We start from the raw sequence: 18,780 nt of genomic DNA on the forward strand, positions 1-18,780 counted from the left end.
TTATCTATCTGGCAGAATATTAAAAGCTTCAAAGCAGCGTACCACCATATTCAGGAACGATTTATCATACTATTTAACGGACTTCTCACACTTACTTCACTCCAGTCTTGCACTTTTTCTTTTTAAATCTGCACTTTCTCTGCAGGTGCAATACCATGGCACTATATACTCCAATCATGCATCCCTGTTATGTTTTAAATGTGATAATGCGCTACATGTGAAAAATAGTTAATTTTCTACTAGTCTCATCCAGACTTTTTAGATGTCCCTAAAAGATTTTATCCGATTCCCAACATCTATTCTCCACCTGAAATTAAATTATACCATTCCCTACAACTTTACTTGACTTAAAGGTATTTCAGAAATTAATATTTGTATTTATATCCAGCTATCTTATTTGGATTTTAGCTAGTAGATTAAAACTGCCTGGCAAAAAAATCCAGCTAGCAGTTGAAATTAAAAAATAAATGCAAATGACAAAAAATATATTTGCTTCATCTTAATCTTTTTATTTCCTTGGTATTTTGGCAATGAGCATAATAAACCCGCTCAAACCTTCCCATATCAGTATTTTATTCCATAAAAACATGATACCTACAATTTCTCACGAACAAAATCATAAAATAAATGTAAACAAATGTTGAGCTAACAAACGTAGAAAATATACATATTTTACAAATATTTTAATCTTCATTTTAAAATAAATGCCTGTTGAGATTAAAGAATTGTTTGTTAGATGATTTAAAGTTTTACCATGCGCATAGACAATTTGCATGTGGTTACGAGGAGGCGCTGGATGATGCAGAATCCCTTGCCCCTACTACAATGCTGTTTTTGTCACTCAGGTTTTTAACCACTGTTGTAACTGGAGATTGTAAGACTTTGCGGGAGAGTCTCATTCTTCCATCTGTTGGGTCACGACCAAAATATTTCACCTGTTTTAAAAAGGAAATATTTTATTCCATTAATTTTAACCTAGATTATGATCAGTCAAGACTTGCACAAATAACAATTACATTTTGCACATTTAGTTGAAACTTTATGGTTCCTTTGCTCCTTATTGAAAATGTTATAATATGGGATCATTAACTCAATAATAACAATCTGCTTGTAATATGTAGACAAGGTTGTTTTCTCCCTTGAAAATAATCTTTTTTTTTGTGGGACAACAGAGGTAATAGTTTTTCTCAATTTGTTTCATTGAAAGATCATTTACTTGGACTTCATTCCACCCTGTACTCCCATTATAGAGCAACTGTAGTAGAGTGCTGTTCCAGTCATCTGGTCTCTCAGCTAAAAGGCTGTTTTGAATAAAAGGCGAAAAAGAACTTCTGATGCTCTACCTAGAATATAATATTCAGGCCCACAGTGGCATCCGGAAGCTTCTTTGAAGTACAGTAATTTATTGTTCCACTTACCTTTTGTGCGATACACAACACAAATACATCTATTTCTATTCCAATTCATCAGTCATTCCTGCTCTTCAATGCAAATCTTAAATTGCATTAGCGCCTCCCTTATAGCAGTGTTCCCGTTGCAGGTTTGAGGACAACAGACAGGGGGACAAGCCCAAGACCACCATCGCCACTGTGTGGTCAAGACTGGACTGCCAGGAAGAAGCCCAAGACAGCCAATGCCTCTACTGAGGCTAAATGGCTGGGGCAAGCCTGAGATGCCAGTGCCTCGTGCTGTCAATGGACAATGAAGAACTGCGTCCACACACAGAGACAAAACTCAGCCGCCTGGATAATCCAGAAACTGCCAGTGTCGCCTCGTCGAGCCCAAAGCTGAGCCACTAAGATGAACACAAAATCTTGAGGCAAAGGTGAATTGCAGGAAAAAGTCTGAGATTGGCAAGCCTCCTCCTTCCAAGACCATGACTGAGCTGCCAGGACAATCCCGAGATCGCCATTACCACTACACATGCGCCCTGAAGGCAAGGGAGAGCGCCCCATGCAGGCTTAGACTTTCTTACCACTGTAAATAAAATGTATGCAAATTCACTCTACTGCAAGTGTCGGTGTGGTCTGTGCCGCAGCGAGTGTCATCCCTGATGCCACAACCTAAAATACTACTTACTATTTCCCATCTACTATTCTGGGTCCTGTACCAGCATTTGTGTGTCAGTTTTTAATAAAAGGCTGAACCACATAAAAAGCTGTTTGGCCCCAGTCTGACCATACAATTTTTGATATGTCTGAAATATTTGTTTTATCCATCTGTCTGGCACCTCCCTCTCAACAATGTTGTATTACCAGCAACGTGATTCCTAAGATAGTTTTAAAACTGCTTAATGTCCAATATCTCTCCATTTCCACTTTCTTCATCTTTCCTATCTTATTCTGTGTCCTCAGATCCATTTTGATGCTGATTATCTCCAACCTTGCTTAACTTCAATATTACACAGGCCTATGGAAAATAACTATCAACCATATAATAAAGTATTTCAATAGTTAACATACATTATGGTACGTTTGGAATACAAAGGACTGGTAAGCAAGAACAATCTGTGACCAATTATCGATCAATTATCCCAAATTGCACAAAAAGTTCTAAATGAGAAGCTTCTACAAAACAAAATACCTGAATCTGTTGTCCAACTTCCAGACCAATTGCAGTTGGATGCTTTATCTAGAAATTGAAAAACAAAATGTTACTTTATCATTTATAGGCTGTTATAACTGATGCCTTTATAACTTCAACAAATGCATGGACTGTTACATATTTTATGAGGTCGTACACAAGTTCTACTTTACAAAATGTGATTAAATGTATTGTATTTAGATGCAACGTTCTTACCTTTCTGAGGTCAAGTTGTGAATTGTGTAATAATACTGGAGTCATATTGGAATATAGCTTTACCATAACTCCAATGTCCCTGTATGTAAACAAAAAAAACAAATGTAAACTGCTACCTCAAGAATGAAACTTGCTATTATGTACTGAGATTAAAATAATTTGAGCAGATTCAAAGTTGAATTTGGTAAGTGAAGACTTACAGGACAGATTGTTAGCAATTTGATAATGAACTGACAGTGCCATTATATCAAACAGCCACTTCAATAAAGAAAAAGCAAAATGGACTAGCCTTCTGAGGGTTCAGATTATATTGCTCAGATGGAATCTAATTTCGGATCTGGCTTCACACCAATTAAACAATGAACCTGCAGCAGAAGGATTGAACAATTTGAAATGTTTATGGTAAAACTCTGACGATTCTGCACACTCAGAGCTTTGGTGGTGTTGGACAGACAGATTTTTTTCTGAACTATTGAATGCTATTCCTCTTAATATCCCACCATGGTTTTAAATTGACTTTTTTACGTTACGCGCTATACCGAAATATCACCTATCAGCCAGATGCCGAATAATCAAGATTTCTGAATGGTTGTAGTTTTAAAGCCCTGTCCCACGGTATGAGTTCATTCCAAGAGCTCTCTCGAGTTTAAAAAAAATCAAACTCGTGGTAAGCACGGAGAATGGACGTAGCGGGTACGTCGGAGCTCGGGGACGTCTCTTAGCGCTAACGGCAGGTGCTCGGGAAGACTCGCTAATGGCAGGTAAGCACGGGAAGACTCGTGAAGATTTTCAACATGATGAAAAATGTCCACGAGAGCCCCGAGTACCGACGAGTGGCCATTACCGTAAATTCCGAGTTCGAATCAGGGCAAACTCGAGAGAACTCTTGGAATGAACTTGTATAATGGGACAGGGATTTTACATCAATTTTGCTTATACTATACTAAGAGCAGTGGGCGAGATCCACACCCGCCTATGCAGCACCATTTCAAGACCTCAATACAATCATGCTGAGAGACAAGAAAAAAAAGAACAACTCACAGATTGTGTCAGAGCATGAAAATCTTTGTGCACTAAAATTTTACACAAAATAATCATGATTCATGGTGTCGATAATCATTAATCTTAAACTTATATCATTTGGGGCTACAAACTAGATATTTTATATTTCCTGTTAACATCATTTGAAACAAAATACACAATTATAGGTTATGTTCAACAATTAAAACCTCTCCTTATGTAGAATAAGGCTAGATTTCTCCCTTGTAGATTTACCGTATTTCAGTTATGGTGGCAGTGTAAACTGCTCCAAATTCTAGTTGCTGTTCTTGCTGTGGAATAAAGCAACAAAAAAAAAATCACAATTTGTTTTAATACAGAATGAAGTAAGCAAACATACAGTCTAACATGTAACTTTATGTTTGTATACTTACATCATCCTTGCAGAGTTCATTAATTAATTCACTCGCTTCATGCATAGCATTTGGAGTTGGTGCAAATACTGAAAACGTTTCTTCATCAATCTGAGATATTGTAACACCTTTGGGATAAAAATAATAAAAATGTACTAAAAACATAATACCAACCAGATGGTAATCCAAAATTTGGAAATTATTATGGTTGGTTACGATGGAATTGCTGAGTAGCAAGCACAATGACACTACCAACTATGATCATTAGTCCATCTGGAGCTTTTCTTCCACAGAAGCATTTCATTTCCAGTGTCATATAACATGGTTTCAGATCCATGATAGATATTCAGTCCACAGACATGCAACCAGCCAACCTCTTTGATCCTTTGTTCAGCCAATTGGATGTGATGCTGGTGATTGAAGGCAATTCCTCAAAGAACAAGATTGACCCCCAGTCTGAAGAACTTGAAACATCATCTGTTCATACCCTACTACTTGATCCGCTGAGTTATTCCAGTTTTTTGATGAAGATTCCAGCATCTGCAGTTTCTTGCATTTCACCAAAGAATTATCTCTAAGCTACTTTTCTATTTGCCCTTTCCCTTTGGTGTCCATTTCCTTTTGGTGAAAAATGTGTAATTGTAGAGTCAGCTGTCATGTTAATGCTAATATTCATCTCCAACTGGTTATCATCTCTTTTCACCTCTGCAATCCAATTGAATTTGTCAATTTATCCACCCGAATATAATACAATTAATACAGTAATCATGGTAGCAACCAGAAACGTGCTCCTTTCCTTGGCTAATGGCCATTATGAACAATACTTTGCAAAACCATGGTATTTGGATGAACCTGGACTTACAACTGATTTTCAGCCTACTATTCTTAAAACCTTTACTTTAAAGTATCTCCATGGACTCCCCTCTATGGCAGACTTGGCATTTTTATACAAACATGATAATTTTTCTTGCATGGTTGCTAGAGCCACCTACCATTCTGGCATTTCTCACTCCTTGTATCCCTTTTCTATCAATACCAATTCAGATGTTATCTCAAAAGCAAAGTTCTGCCAGTATTATGCCCTCTAGGCATGGCATTCGTCTACTCTTAGCATGTGCACATGACTTAGGATTATTATGTCAAGAAACAAAACGATTTTTATAATACCGTGCTTACCAGTTTCAGCCCGAAGTTTTCTAAGATTGTAACCACCTGGACCAATAAATCTGGCTCTTTTTGATAATGGAACCTGCACAGTTTCTGAAAATATATATGTAAATAACAGTAAATAAACTTCCCAATTGTCAGGTTCCATTTATTGCCTGATTTGGCAGCCAAAACTAAGAAAAATAAAATAATCAGCTAAGAGGAAGTTTATGGCTTGTGCGTTGAAAATTAATCAGTACCTTAGAAGTTAGGTTAATCAGCAAAATAGCTTTGGAAAGATCGTGAATAATTGTCTTTGAAAGGTCCAATACTAATGTGATTGAATTCCTCCTCCCCCCCCCTTTTTCTTGCATTGTTTCTTTGTTCAGTAACTTGGATATGATGCAGAATGTTGTTGTGCCTATCAAAATGCAGAAATAAAGTGTTCCTTCATACATCCCAATGACACGCGTCAGATTAGAACTACAATTTGCCAGCACTGACAAGCTTAAATGAATTTAAATCTAATTTTAACGACATCAACAAATAGGGAGCAATTGTTTAATTTGATGAATTAATCAAAGTTACAAGTAAACCTGTTGTTTATGTAGTGCAAAATTATATATCATGGATTTGTGTGAATCAGTTGAAAATGTTACATTCATAAATGTGGCAAAATTCTTGAATTTTACATTTTTGACTGATGTCTTTGACTATGGACACAATACAATACACAATACAATTTATTTGTCACTTGAACCTCATAGAGGCTCAAGTGAAATGTTGTTTCTGCAGTCATACATACAAGAAAAAAAAGACCCAAGACACAACACAATTTACACAGACATCCATCACAGCGCATCTCCTCCTCGCTGTGATGGAAGGCAAAAAAACTTATCTCTGGATGGAACTGATGTAGAAACATGGGAGTACTCCTCAGAGCATCACATGTAGAGAATTATCCAAGTATTCACTTTTATTTATATTGCAGCAAAGTGTCCTTTTAGGTTTAAACGCACAATCATAAAGCTCAGAATTAATCTTACCGACTACAGGCCCGTTTTCTTTCCTCTTCTCTCTGGGTTTTGCAATCACTTTATTCATTATGTTCAAGATCTCCTTCTTGGCAACTTGTTTAAAAAGAAAAGTAACGTTGACACAATGCAAAACACAATTAAATTTGGAGTTATAAGGCAAGGTGGAGATATAATTTACCCGAAGCTTGCTGGACAGCTTCCATCACAATTTTCAATGGCAATCCTGCTATTTTAATGTCTGCCTAAGGAAACAACATAATTTTTTTCAGTTGAACATCTAAGATGATATTAAATAGAATGTGTCTATGCTAACAGTAATAAAAAGGGTTGCAACACTACAGACACATTAACGGTTAACGGATAAGATGTTAAACCTAATCTACACAATCTCGGGTGAAAGTTAAAATATTTACAACACTATTTACAGTAACGGAGATCATTTTGGTAATATCCAAGGTTATATCTCTTACATTATTTCATCTTTGATTGTGTGAACTTGCAGTGAACAAATTCGCTGCTGAGATTTTCCACATTATTAGTTACTTCACTTTAGAATATGTTGAAATTATTGCTAGAGTTCTTTATTTACTAGATGTATTTATAATATGAAAAAGCTTTGAGTTATGTGTTTTATAGGACAAATCAAATGTTGGTGGAATTACATTGAAATAGCAATCACTGTACGACATATTAAAGAAGGAATGAGGATAAACTGAGACTGCAGGTAACATCCAAAGGAGGCAGTTGTTTTTTGGAATAATGATTGATAGTTATTAATCTGCATGATCTGCCAACACTTAGCAGGACTGTGTGTTGTTGTGTCCTATTGCTGGGAGAATCATGTTGATCTTTGCATGAGAAATACCAAAATTCCTATCAATAACGTGTAAATAACATATGCTGAAATCTTGAGCAAAGGAAAAGTGTTGAAGGAACTCAGCGGGTCAGGCAGCATCTGTGGAGGGAAGTCAGAAAGCCCTCCACAGATGTTGCCTGACTTGCTGAGTTCCTCCAACATTTTGCTTGTTCCTTATAATCCAGGACTATGAATAAAGCAGTGAAATTAATTCTTAAATAATTACACAAATATAAGTGGGTTAAAATAGCTTTTGTCATAATGTTACTTTTGCAATTATGTCATAAAATGTTATTTTTAAAAGTGCATTGATAGTGCTTAGGATCCTGATGAGCATTTATCTTTTCGAGTTCAATAAGAGGATTATTTTCTGATATCAAGATGTCACACCTGTTCTCATCTTGATTTACTTTTTTTTTTGCAATCAAGATGCTATTAAATTCCCATAAATAATTATTTAGAAATTCTGCATCTTTTCAATGCGAAATAACTGAGGAATGTTGATGTAGGGCAAAATTAAAATCAAAGGATATTGAAAATAGCTGACTAAGTAGCATCTCTGGAGACATGGCAGATAAATGATCTATCCAATAAAAAATGTCCAATGACCATTAATCAAATTTAGAGAGGGATTTGTTGAATGATGGACACAAATGCAAAATTGCATTCTATCCATAATAAGTTGATTGGTATAGTGCTCATATGACAATGAATGGAACAAACATTACATTTACGGAACAAACATTACATTTACCTGCAAAGCTGTAATGCCTTTGCTGGTACCTGCCATCTTAAAATCCATATCTCCATTATAATCTTCAATACCCTGCAAAAGTAATGTGCTGAATTATTGTAAATGAACGTGCATACATGTTAATATGAAGCAAATGTACACATGTAATGCTGCAATAGTTCTTTGAGGACCAACCAAAATATCAGTCAAAAGACGGTAATCCTCAATGCTGTTAGGACTCTCTGGATTTGCCTTTGTGACAAGGCCAACAGCCACACCAGCCACAGGAGCTGATATCGGAACACCTAGATGGAGAAATAAAACAGAACTTAACTAGATTGTGATGTTGTCCTCAGTGCAAAGGATCCGCAAATAGTCACTAATGTTTGATAATATCAAGCAGCATTTACGACAGATTTACAAGGCTTTTTACAAGGCAAAGAATTGTCATAAAGGAACTTCTGAAACTATAAAGGCTCCACAAAAAGTAAATTGTCCAACTCGAAATAACAAAATAAATAAATAAAGATAAATAAAATATGCAAAATTTACCTGCGTCCATCAATGCCATACTTCCTCCACATACTGATGCCATTGAAGATGAACCTATAATTAAATACAAATACAAAAACCATTCATGGGACAAAACATCACAAACTCATGTGATCTTAAAAAGAACATATGTAAGCATTGTCAGTTTGTCCAGACTTCTCAATTTTTACAAAACTAGCAGTCTTAGGTCCATAAAGATATTCTAAAAGTAGTCATGTTTTTTTCCCCATCAATCACACATTTGTTTTGTAGCTAAAGATAGAAATGTAGTATTGACATTTGGAAATGAAATCAAATAAAACAAATCTTTCCACTGTCACACATTTCATAATCAGGATTCTGCCACATACACTATAAACCCACTGACTCCCATGGCTATCTGGACTACACTTCTTCCCATCCTGCTTCCTGTAAGGACTCCATCCCCTACTCCCAATTCCTCCGTCTACGCCGCATCTGCTCCACGGATGAGGCGTTCCACACCAGGACATCTGAAATGTCCTCATTATTCAGGGAACGGGGGTTCCCCTCCTCCACCATAAATGAGGCTCGCACCAGGGTCTCTTCCATACCCCGCAACACTGCTCTCTTTCCCCATCCCCCCACTCGCAACAAGGGCCGAGTCCCCCTAGTCCTCACCTTTCACCCCACCAGCCGTCACATACAATAAGTAATCCTCCGTCAGTTTCGCCACCTCCAACGTGACCCCACCACTCGCCACATCTTCCCATCTCCCCCCATATCTGCCTTCCGCAAAGACCGCTCCCTCCATAACTCCCTTGTCAATTCTTCCCTTCCCTCTCGTACTACCCCCTCCCCGGGCACTTTCCCTTGCAACCGCAAGAGATGCAACACTTGTCCCTTTACCTCCCCCCTCGACTCCGTTCAAGGACCCAAGCAATCGTTCCAGGTGCGACAGAGGTTTACCTGCATCTCTTCCAACCTCATCTATTGCGTCCGCTGCTCTAGATGTCAGCAGATCTATATCGGTGAGACCAAGCGGAGGTTGGGCGATCGTTTCGCCGAACACCTCCGCTCGGTCCGCAATAACCAAGCTGACCTCCCGGTGGCTCAGCACTTCAACTCCCCCTCCCACTCCGTCTCCGACCTCTCTGTCCTGGGTCTCCTCCATGGCCACAGCGAGCAGCACCGGAAATTGGAGGAACAGCACCTCATATTCCGTTTGGGGAGTCTGCATCCCGGGGGCATGAACATCGAATTCTCCCAATTTTGTTAGTCCTTGCTGTCTCCTCCCCTTCCTCAGCCCCCTGCTGTCTCCTCCCATCCCCCAGCCTTCGGGCTCCTCCTCCTTTTCCCTTTTTTGTCCCCGCCCACCCCCGCCCCCCATCAGTCTGAAGAAGGGTTTCGGCCCGAAACGTTGCCTATTTCCTTCGCTCCATAGATGCTGCTGCACCCGCTGAGTTTCTCCAGCTTTTTTGTGTAACCTTCTGCCACTATCAATTCTGTTCCACTCTCACCCAATATGAGGGTAAATTATAACATGAGAAAAAAACTATTCTGACACATCAAGACGATAATGGACAAGGATAATAGCATCCACCATTATTTACAATCATGTTAATGGTATAGCTGCATCAGGTAAAGAAAATAAACATGTTTAAACACATGAGACAGCAGACTGCAACTGCTATGATCTGGAGAAAATAAAACAAATTGCTGGAGGGACTCGGCAGATCAGGCAGCATCTGTGTAGGAAGAGGGATGGTCGACATTCCAGGTCAAGACCCAGTGTCACGATTAAACCTAACCAAGAATTGCCAGGTTAATTATTTATTTATAGCGTTGTTAAAACACTATCTGGGTGCGAAGCTCACCATGGACACGGATGAATGATGTAAAGTTGCTGCACTTACACAGTAGATGCAAACTCAACTCATTAATACTGAATAATGCTACAGAGGAACTAAATTATATCACCAACATTAGCCTGTTTTAAGCAAATGTTTGGGGCTAAAGTCCTTTGACAGCATGACCTGCCAAGATCAGAAAGATGAGAATCCTATAGAATGGTGGAACATGGTCAAGAAGCTGAAAGGCCTACTCCTGTTCCACACAGAGTTTTGACTTGTCCATAAACCTTTACAATTACATTATTTTGACATGGCAATCAAAATTTCTAGTACTGAATATTGTTTGAAACTTAGAATTTAAGTTTATTCTTACTCACATCCTTCCCTTAATCTAATTTTTTTTAATTTCCACATCTGATTTAGCATTTAATTTACAGTAACCAGTCCATTGAATCCCACGATCCTTCAATTTGATTTATTAGGGTACACAAAAATGCTGGAGAAACTCAGTGGGTGCAGCAGCATCTATGGAGCAAAGGAAATAGGCAACGTGTTAGATGTCCTATTTATTTGACCCTTTGATGCCCTGTTTGTCTCATTTTGATGTTTGCACGTTCCGCAACTTGCATCCTGCATTTATGTACAGCTTTAATTACTTTTAACTCGATAATATAAATGAAAGGCTTTTGAGCATTTGTAACTTGGTCCACATTAAAGTGAAAGGCTTTAATGTGCCACTGAACAGATCAGCGGATAATCCATTTAGTCACTTACCATTGGATTCTAGGACTTCTGATGTTACCCTTATTGTAAATGGAAATTCCTTTGGAACCACAGATTTCAATGCTTTTTCAGCAAGAGCACCTAAATTGAAAATACATTTTAATAAATGTTGCAACTATATTATACAGGTAGTTCTGCAATAAAGTGCTGGTTGAGTTCTGAAGAAACCCATGTTATAGAAAGTGTTATTAACACAATTGTGCCAATTGGTGGAAAAGGGGTTAGGAGTTAAGTCAGATTCAGACTTGCCATAACCAAGAACAACCCACCACCCCTTCAGGATTTTCAAAATAGTCTTTTTAATAGCTACAAATTAATTTTTATTTCTGTAGTCTAAAAATACTAAATGCTGGATGTTATATTATTTAATGGAGGATGTTTATACAAATGTCAATAGAAGTGATTGGGTGTCAGTTTCAATGGCCATCCACAGTCAAGCTAGCTGTCTGTATTCTAGAGACAAGATAACTGTGGGGCGGTTACATGCACGTTTATGCAAATTAAACAGGGAATGAAAGTGAACCAAATAGTTCATCCTCCTTACCATGGCCTAATTCTCTCCTATTTTGACCAACTAATTTTCCAGTTTCATTAGTTGCATAAGGTGGAAACTGGAAAAAAACAAATATGATGTCATTAAAATTCTGGCAAGCACGGAATAAAAATTTAAGGAATAGAAACTAATATTAGCTATAAAAGACAAGAAACCTTCATCAGTTCAGAATTCTAAACATCTGGGCAATAATTTTAATAAGACTGAAGAGAACTGACAATTTTACTTCTGCCTAACAAGTTATAAATCCAAAGCAAATTTTGTAAAATTCACCACTTTACATGTTTATCCTTTAATATGTTAACAATTAGCAATTTTAACACAAAATACTAGTGTTCAAATAAAAATTGTTGGCACTCAGCAGGAGTAGTAATATTGTAAAAGGCAGTGATCTCTTTCCACATGTTACCTAAATAATCGAGTTATTTAATATGGGGGTTTACGAAGTACTGTGTCTACATATCTGTTCTGCTGCTGCAAGAATGAAATTCATTATTCTGTTTTTCCGACAAATGACAATAAAACGCTGATTGATTTTAAACAAATCTGGAACTGCATGTTCCTGAAGGATGGTGTGAAAACATTCCAGGCTTGTTTGAAGCTGGCAGGAGGGGTTGGAGTTGTTTAACAGGCTGGAAATCTAGGTGTTTGTCAGAGATCAAGAGTCAGACAAAATCAGTGGATGCACTGGGGTGGGAGATTGCAACCTTCGCGTGCACAAATGCAATCAACCTGGCGTACACAATCAAATAAGATCAAATAGAACAAGTTGTCCTACAACTTTAGGCTGTGCACGCCATACGCAAGAAGAAGAAGAAGTGGATGCACTGCAACCTCACAATGTCCATAAAGCATAAACACAGACTTCCAGCAACTGATGATCCGCCCACCCCTACAATCTTGACAAAATTACAAGAGTTCTGTTGAAATTCCCTGAATGGCCACAGATGGCGTTGCAAGAGGCGAGCGCTCTTTCTGGTCGTGTTCCTCTGTCATGAAAGACTTATTTATTTACATCTAACTATTGAAATCCCTCCTTGGCCTTGCCTAATTCCATCTCTGCTGGCTCAAAGTTTATGTTTTTTGTGTTTCAACTCTGCCTGGTCCCCATGCACCACCCCACAATTCCTCCTCCCACCATTATGTTCAATTTTCCTCTTATCCTCTGACCCACCTGTCAAGCCTTCTCTAATTTACCTTTAAATGGTGGCTTCCCAAAATCTCTTTTCAACTATGCTCCCACTCTTCTCTACTGTTTCACAAAGACGGATTTCGGATATAACAGACGGACCTGCCAACCTATCCCCGGCTCGCACTGTCTCCCCGGTTGTTTAGAGCCCTGGCTTTCGACCGTAAGGTGCACCAAAGAGCCCTTCTTCCGAAAGGACACAAAATGCTGGAGTAATTCAGCGGGTCAGGATCACTGGAGAACATGGATAGGTGACATCGGGACTCTTCCTCAAACTGATTCAGTCAGATGAGTTACTCCAGCACTTTGTGCCTTTTCATTTTAATACTAGGCGCCGATGCTGCTGGTCTGCACCAGTGATCCCTTGTTCACCATGTGTAGGAAAGAACAGCAGATGCTGGTTTAAATCGAAGGTAAACACAAAATGCTGGAGTAACTCAGCAGGACAGGCAGCATCTCTGGAGAGAAGGAATGGTTTTGGGTCGAGACCCTTCTTCAGTCTGAACATCACCCATTCCTTCCCTCCAGATATGCTGCCTGTGCCGCTGAGTTACTCCAGCACTTTGTGTCTGCATCCTTCTTCACCAGTTCACACAGCTGTTGTTGTGACTCATGTTGTTGCCCCTGGGGACAGCACTTTCATCAGGCTGCTGCCAACGACAAAATGTGCTCGGTCAATGTGGGGCTCCCTTCCTTCTCACTTGCTGCCACAGGACGAATAGGCGGAAGTGGAGGGAGGAGAGGAAGAAAGAGGCCGATGGGAGAAACAGGAGGCGGCAGTCAAGCAGGGAGTGGCCAAAACCACCAACAGCAAGAAACCGTAGCCAGTAAGAGGGAAGAAAACACCACGGGGACCGAGCGCGTTCTGTCGCCAGCAGCCCTAAGAACGCGCTGTCTCCAGGGGCTACAACGTGAGCCACAACAGCAGCCGTGTCACCGGACCATGTGGTGGATGAAGAAGGGCTTGCTGTTGCACCTTGCGAGGTGGGAGTGGTGTCGGAAGCTGGGGCTCTAAATGGCCAGGGAGACAGTGCAAGAGATGTATCAGCAGGTCATTCCATTCAGATTGAGCTTACATTTAATACTTGTTTTATTTTAGTTTCTGGCACTCCATGGTGCTTTCGAGCCATGGATGTTATTAGAGGGCCAGGGGTGTATTGTCGTTTCATTATCATGTGTTCTCTGTGGGACCAGAAAAACAGATAATCCAGAAAGGCTCTGGAACCAAGGGTGCCGAAAAAGCGGTGTTCAACCTGTGAAGCTCCATAATATATTCCTGCATAGAATAGTGCAATGAAAGCATTGTCATTCCAGAAATGATCTGTCGTTTACCTGAACAACATAGCCAAACATGTCTCAATCATCCATTTGAGGTGTGCAAGCACAACTTGTGATACGAATGGCCTGATAAAATTGTTGGAGTGACCTAAAAATGATTGTTATTTCCCCAGAAAAGTGATTTTTTAAATTATGTAGATCAGAAATCAAATTTTAGTGTTCAAATTTCTAGACCATGTTTTACTTCCTCCCACATAAGAATGAGGAACAGACACAAAAAAAAACTATATTAGTATAGAAATAGTACCACACATGTTAATGGGACCAATAATTTATAAATGCTGTACATTCTGTGCCTTATGTCCCAGAGATTTAAAGAAGTGTCTAATGAGTGAATTAGCTTTGATTTTAAACGTTAACCAAAAGTTGTAAAGTAGAAAATATAATCCTGGATTTCAAGAAAGGGAGAGATAAAAAGAAATATTCACATGAAATATGTTAAGATAAATAAATAAAGAGAATACTGAATTCTGGTCACAGGAGCAGGAAACTTTGTTTCTGCCGAATGATTTTCAAATGGATTTAAAGGGGTGGGAGATTGCAACCTTCACATGGTCCACCCTGTTTCAACTAATGCAATCAACCCGACGTGCACAAACAAGATTAAATAGAACAAGTTGACCGACAACTTTAGGCTGTGCACGCCATACGCAAGAAAAATAATGGATTTAAAGGAAATAGAAAAACATAGAAAAATAGGTGCAGTAGGCTATTCGGCCCTTCAAGCCAGCACCGCCATTCAAGATGATCATGGCTGATCATCTAAACTCAGTACCCTGTTCCCCCCATATCCCTTGATTTCTTTAGCCCTAAGAGCTAAATCTAACTCTCTCTTGAAAACATCCAGTGAATAGGCCTCCACTGCCTTCTGTGTTTGAGAAATCAGCTTGAGTTTGTGATGTAGCACAAGGATGTAACAAAGTGAACCACTGCATTGAATATATTTGAACATAGTAAAGATGTTCACTAACGTGATACATTGGTTATCTTTTACATAGTCCTTTAATTGGAGTAAATATTATGGATTAGAGACTAACAAATAAAGAGTGCCGAAAAAAAATATATTTTTTGTTTGAACTAATAGAATACTACAAGTCATAGCATAGGCAGCACATTAAAATCTATATCAATGTCTAAGATGAGGAAAAATAAGAGAAATATAATCAAGTTTGCATCAAAACAGAATCAGGTGAAAACCAACAAAGAGACTTCAAAGGGACGTCCGCTTGTAAAGTGAGCTGGTAAGTCAAATACAATATAGAGTGGGGTAATTAAGTTATTCAATTTGCTACGAATAATATGTGGTGGGGAACTCAAAAATATTGGAATGTTTTTGTGCATAAAATTACAAAATTAACATACAGGATCGAAAATCACATATAGACCATTATTACCAAAAATGGTAAAAGATATCCAACAGGGATTATCTTGGATCTTGGTAAAAGTCATTGATCAGGGCAAGAGCGGAACTTGCTATCAAAACATGGAGGGGACGGGGGACACAATGTTTTTGCGGCCGCGCGCGCATGCTCACACTCACACTCACGCGCGAGGCTTCGGATGCTCAATCCAGCGCTAAATGCAGCTCAAATCTGCCTGTCTCACCGGGTTAACTACAGCCCTGTCTGGACTGACGGGATACCAGCGCTGCTTCTCCGCGCTGGCCATATTTCCCGCAAGTCCAGGCAGGTTCACCTGGCGGGACAGGCAGAGTTGAACTGGGTTTAGCGCTGTTTCTCTGCGCTAGCTGTGGGCCTGGGGGCACAGCACGTCTGACTCCCGACCTCTCTGGCCACCCGTGGGGGGTGGGGGGGGGGCACTTGGGACAGCACCGGAGACCCTGCCCGGGATCGATCCTGCCTGCGGATGAGGCGCAGGTCTGTGCCACGTCTCCCTCCTCCAATCACCACGCTCTATCCTCAGTCCCATCCCACCCTCCCTCCCCCCCCCCCCCCCCCCCCCCCCCACTCTCCCGTCCTCCAATCATCGCGCATCCAATCATCAGTCCCACCCCCACCGTCTCGCGGAAAGCGGAGATTTTAAATTGGGATCACAAAAACGTGGGGGGGGGGGTGTCCCCCTCCCCTCAAAACGTGTGTGGGGGGGGGGGGGGGGGGGGGGTCGTGCCCTCTCTGTCCCCCCCCCCGGGTTTTTCCGCCCTTGGATCAGGGTTTGAGTAAAAAGCTGGCAAGTCATGTTGCAGCTATATAAAACATTGCTTATGTAACACTGAAGTGTTGTATAGTTCTGGTCACCTGATTACAGGAAGGATATGAAAGGCTTTGGAGAGGGTGCAGCAGAGATTCACTTGGATGTTGCCTCGATTGAAGTGTATTAGCTATAATGTGCGGTTGGACAAACTTGGATTGTATTCGTTGGAATGCCAGAGGCTAAGGGGTGACCTGATAGGGGTATATAAATTTATGAGAGACATGGATAGTCTTTATCCCAGGGTAGAAATAACGGGGCTATACAGCGCCAGCGAACTGGGTTTGATTCTGATTATGGGTGTTTACCCGGTTTCCTTCTACACAGGGTGCACGGGGATTGCTGGTCGGTGCGCATTTGGTGGGCTGAAGAGCCTGTTTCCATGCTGCATTTCTACACTAAACTAAACACTATTGTACATAGGTTTGAGGTAAGAAGGGGGAAGTTTAAAGGAGACAACAAATTACATGACTGCAGATATAAAAATCTAATCAATCCAGATAGTAAAAGGATTTGTGAATGGTTTTGCTTTGCAAATACTTCCAATGGCACATGTGCTGTTGCACTGAAAATCTGTTACTGGGAGGAAACAATGCAAAGGTTAATAATCATGATGCATGTTACAAATACTGCACTTCATTCAATAGGAATACATTGTCATACATGTTTAATGCCGAAAATCTGAAACTGAGAAATGTTGTATTACCTCATAGTGCAGCATGAAATTTTTCTCTTTCACTCCACTGTATTAAGGTAAAAAAAAATGTTACATCAGTTTTGGAATACAAGTCAAAAAAACATTAGCTGCAAAATTTGAAACTCATTATCAATAGACAAGATATGGTGTAGAATGCATACATCTTGTCTCAGTGAAGAAAGTATTTAAAACATTTTTTTTTTTTACTGTATCACACAAGTATTTTGTTCTGAATCAGAGCTTTGACATAATAAACCTATAATACGGGTTCACAATAAACCTACGGCATATATAGCAAGACCCAAACTGCTGGAGAGACCCTGCATGCCCGGCAGTGTCTGGTGCAAATGCAAATTGATTACAGGTTTTGCCGGACCCACTGAGTTACTCCAATACTTTGATTTTGCTTGAGATTCCAGCTTCTGCAGTTCTTTGTGTCTCCAGTATATGTACCTAATACTGCAGTTTGTGCTTGGGATCCATGAGTTCAGCACTTAAACTTTCATAATATTTTTACAAACTCTTATCATGATGAGTGTCAATAAATTTTCCAAGCCTCAGCAGCGACAATAGTCAATAGGTGCAGGAGTAGGCCATTCGGCCCTTCGAGCCAGCACCGCCATTCAATGTGATCATGGATGATTATCCCCAATCAGTACCCGTTCCTGCCTTCTCCCCATATCCCCTGACTCCGCTATCTTTAAGAGCCCTATCTAGCTCTCTTGAAAGTATCCAGAGAACCGGCCTCCACCACCCTCCGAGGCAGAGAATTCCACAGACTCACAACTCTGTGTGAAAAAGTGTTTCCTCACCTCCGTTCTAAATAGCTTACCCCTTATTTTTAAACTGTGGTCCCTGGTTGTGGAATCCCCCAACATCGGGAACATGTTTCCTGGCTCTAGCGTGTCTAAACCCTTTAATAATGTTTCAATAACATCTCCTCTCATCCTTCTAAACTCCAGAGTATACAAGCCTGATGAAGCCGAGTTTTAGTTAAAAATATAAGAAGATATTAAATTGGTTTCTGGGCTAGCTTACATTTAGTGTCAAATTAGGCTTTCCTCAGGTTGCGGGGTGTGTGAGATAACATTGTCTCCCAAGTGAAGGAGCTAAAGATATCTTTGAAGTAGAGATCAAATGACCAATGTTTATGGGGGAGGAGGCAATAAAGGAAGAGAGAAATAAACAGTCACATCTTTGTAAACAAATGACCTATGTTTATGAGGGACCAAATGACCGAGGAAGCAGCGAAAAGAGCTAGGGGTGGTCTATTTGGAGATAAACAAATGGACAATGTTTTTAGTATATCTTGTACCATGTAAAAAAAAAGGTTTGATGTGATGCATTCTGTGGAAACCTTTTCCTGTACTTCTGACCATGACTAATGTCTGTGGAATGTGATAAGGGGACGAAAAAACCTATTTAAAGCAATGTAATTCTGTTGTTCAGAGAAGGTGGCTGAGGACAGTCAAGTGTCTGTGTTGGTCACTTGACTGGAGTTCTCCCTCCCTTCCATCGGCCGATGTTAAGTAAAGTTTTGAACTGGTCTACCAAACAGTTTGTGTGTTGTCTGTTTATTAAGAAACGAACCTGGTTTAGTAGTTAAGATAAGTAGCTTTTTCATTGGCGTAGTTATGCAGGCCTCGCTGGGACCACATCAACGGCT

General features: G+C 39.8%; 1 protein-coding gene across 1 annotated transcript in view; it reads right to left on the reverse strand.

The window, feature by feature from the left end:
• Positions 1–486: 486 nt before the first annotated feature.
• LOC129699787 (polyribonucleotide nucleotidyltransferase 1, mitochondrial-like) overlaps positions 487–18,780 on the reverse strand; it is a 50,684-nt gene continuing 32,390 nt past the window's right edge. The window contains exons 15-28 of the mRNA XM_055639874.1: positions 17,124–17,160; positions 11,674–11,740; positions 11,121–11,210; positions 8,536–8,589; positions 8,179–8,288; positions 8,005–8,076; positions 6,573–6,636; positions 6,404–6,487; positions 5,388–5,471; positions 4,233–4,339; positions 4,075–4,130; positions 2,800–2,878; positions 2,584–2,631; positions 487–935 (exon numbers count right to left, since the gene is read on the reverse strand). Of these exons, the coding sequence (XP_055495849.1) occupies positions 780–935; positions 2,584–2,631; positions 2,800–2,878; positions 4,075–4,130; positions 4,233–4,339; positions 5,388–5,471; positions 6,404–6,487; positions 6,573–6,636; positions 8,005–8,076; positions 8,179–8,288; positions 8,536–8,589; positions 11,121–11,210; positions 11,674–11,740; positions 17,124–17,160 (1,108 nt within the window). The 3' untranslated portion in view covers positions 487–779. The remainder of the gene's footprint in view (positions 936–2,583; positions 2,632–2,799; positions 2,879–4,074; positions 4,131–4,232; positions 4,340–5,387; positions 5,472–6,403; positions 6,488–6,572; positions 6,637–8,004; positions 8,077–8,178; positions 8,289–8,535; positions 8,590–11,120; positions 11,211–11,673; positions 11,741–17,123; positions 17,161–18,780) is intronic.

Source organism: Leucoraja erinacea, chromosome 8 (assembly GCF_028641065.1).
Source record: "Leucoraja erinacea ecotype New England chromosome 8, Leri_hhj_1, whole genome shotgun sequence".
In the NCBI taxonomy this organism is placed as follows: domain Eukaryota; kingdom Metazoa; phylum Chordata; class Chondrichthyes; order Rajiformes; family Rajidae; genus Leucoraja; species Leucoraja erinaceus.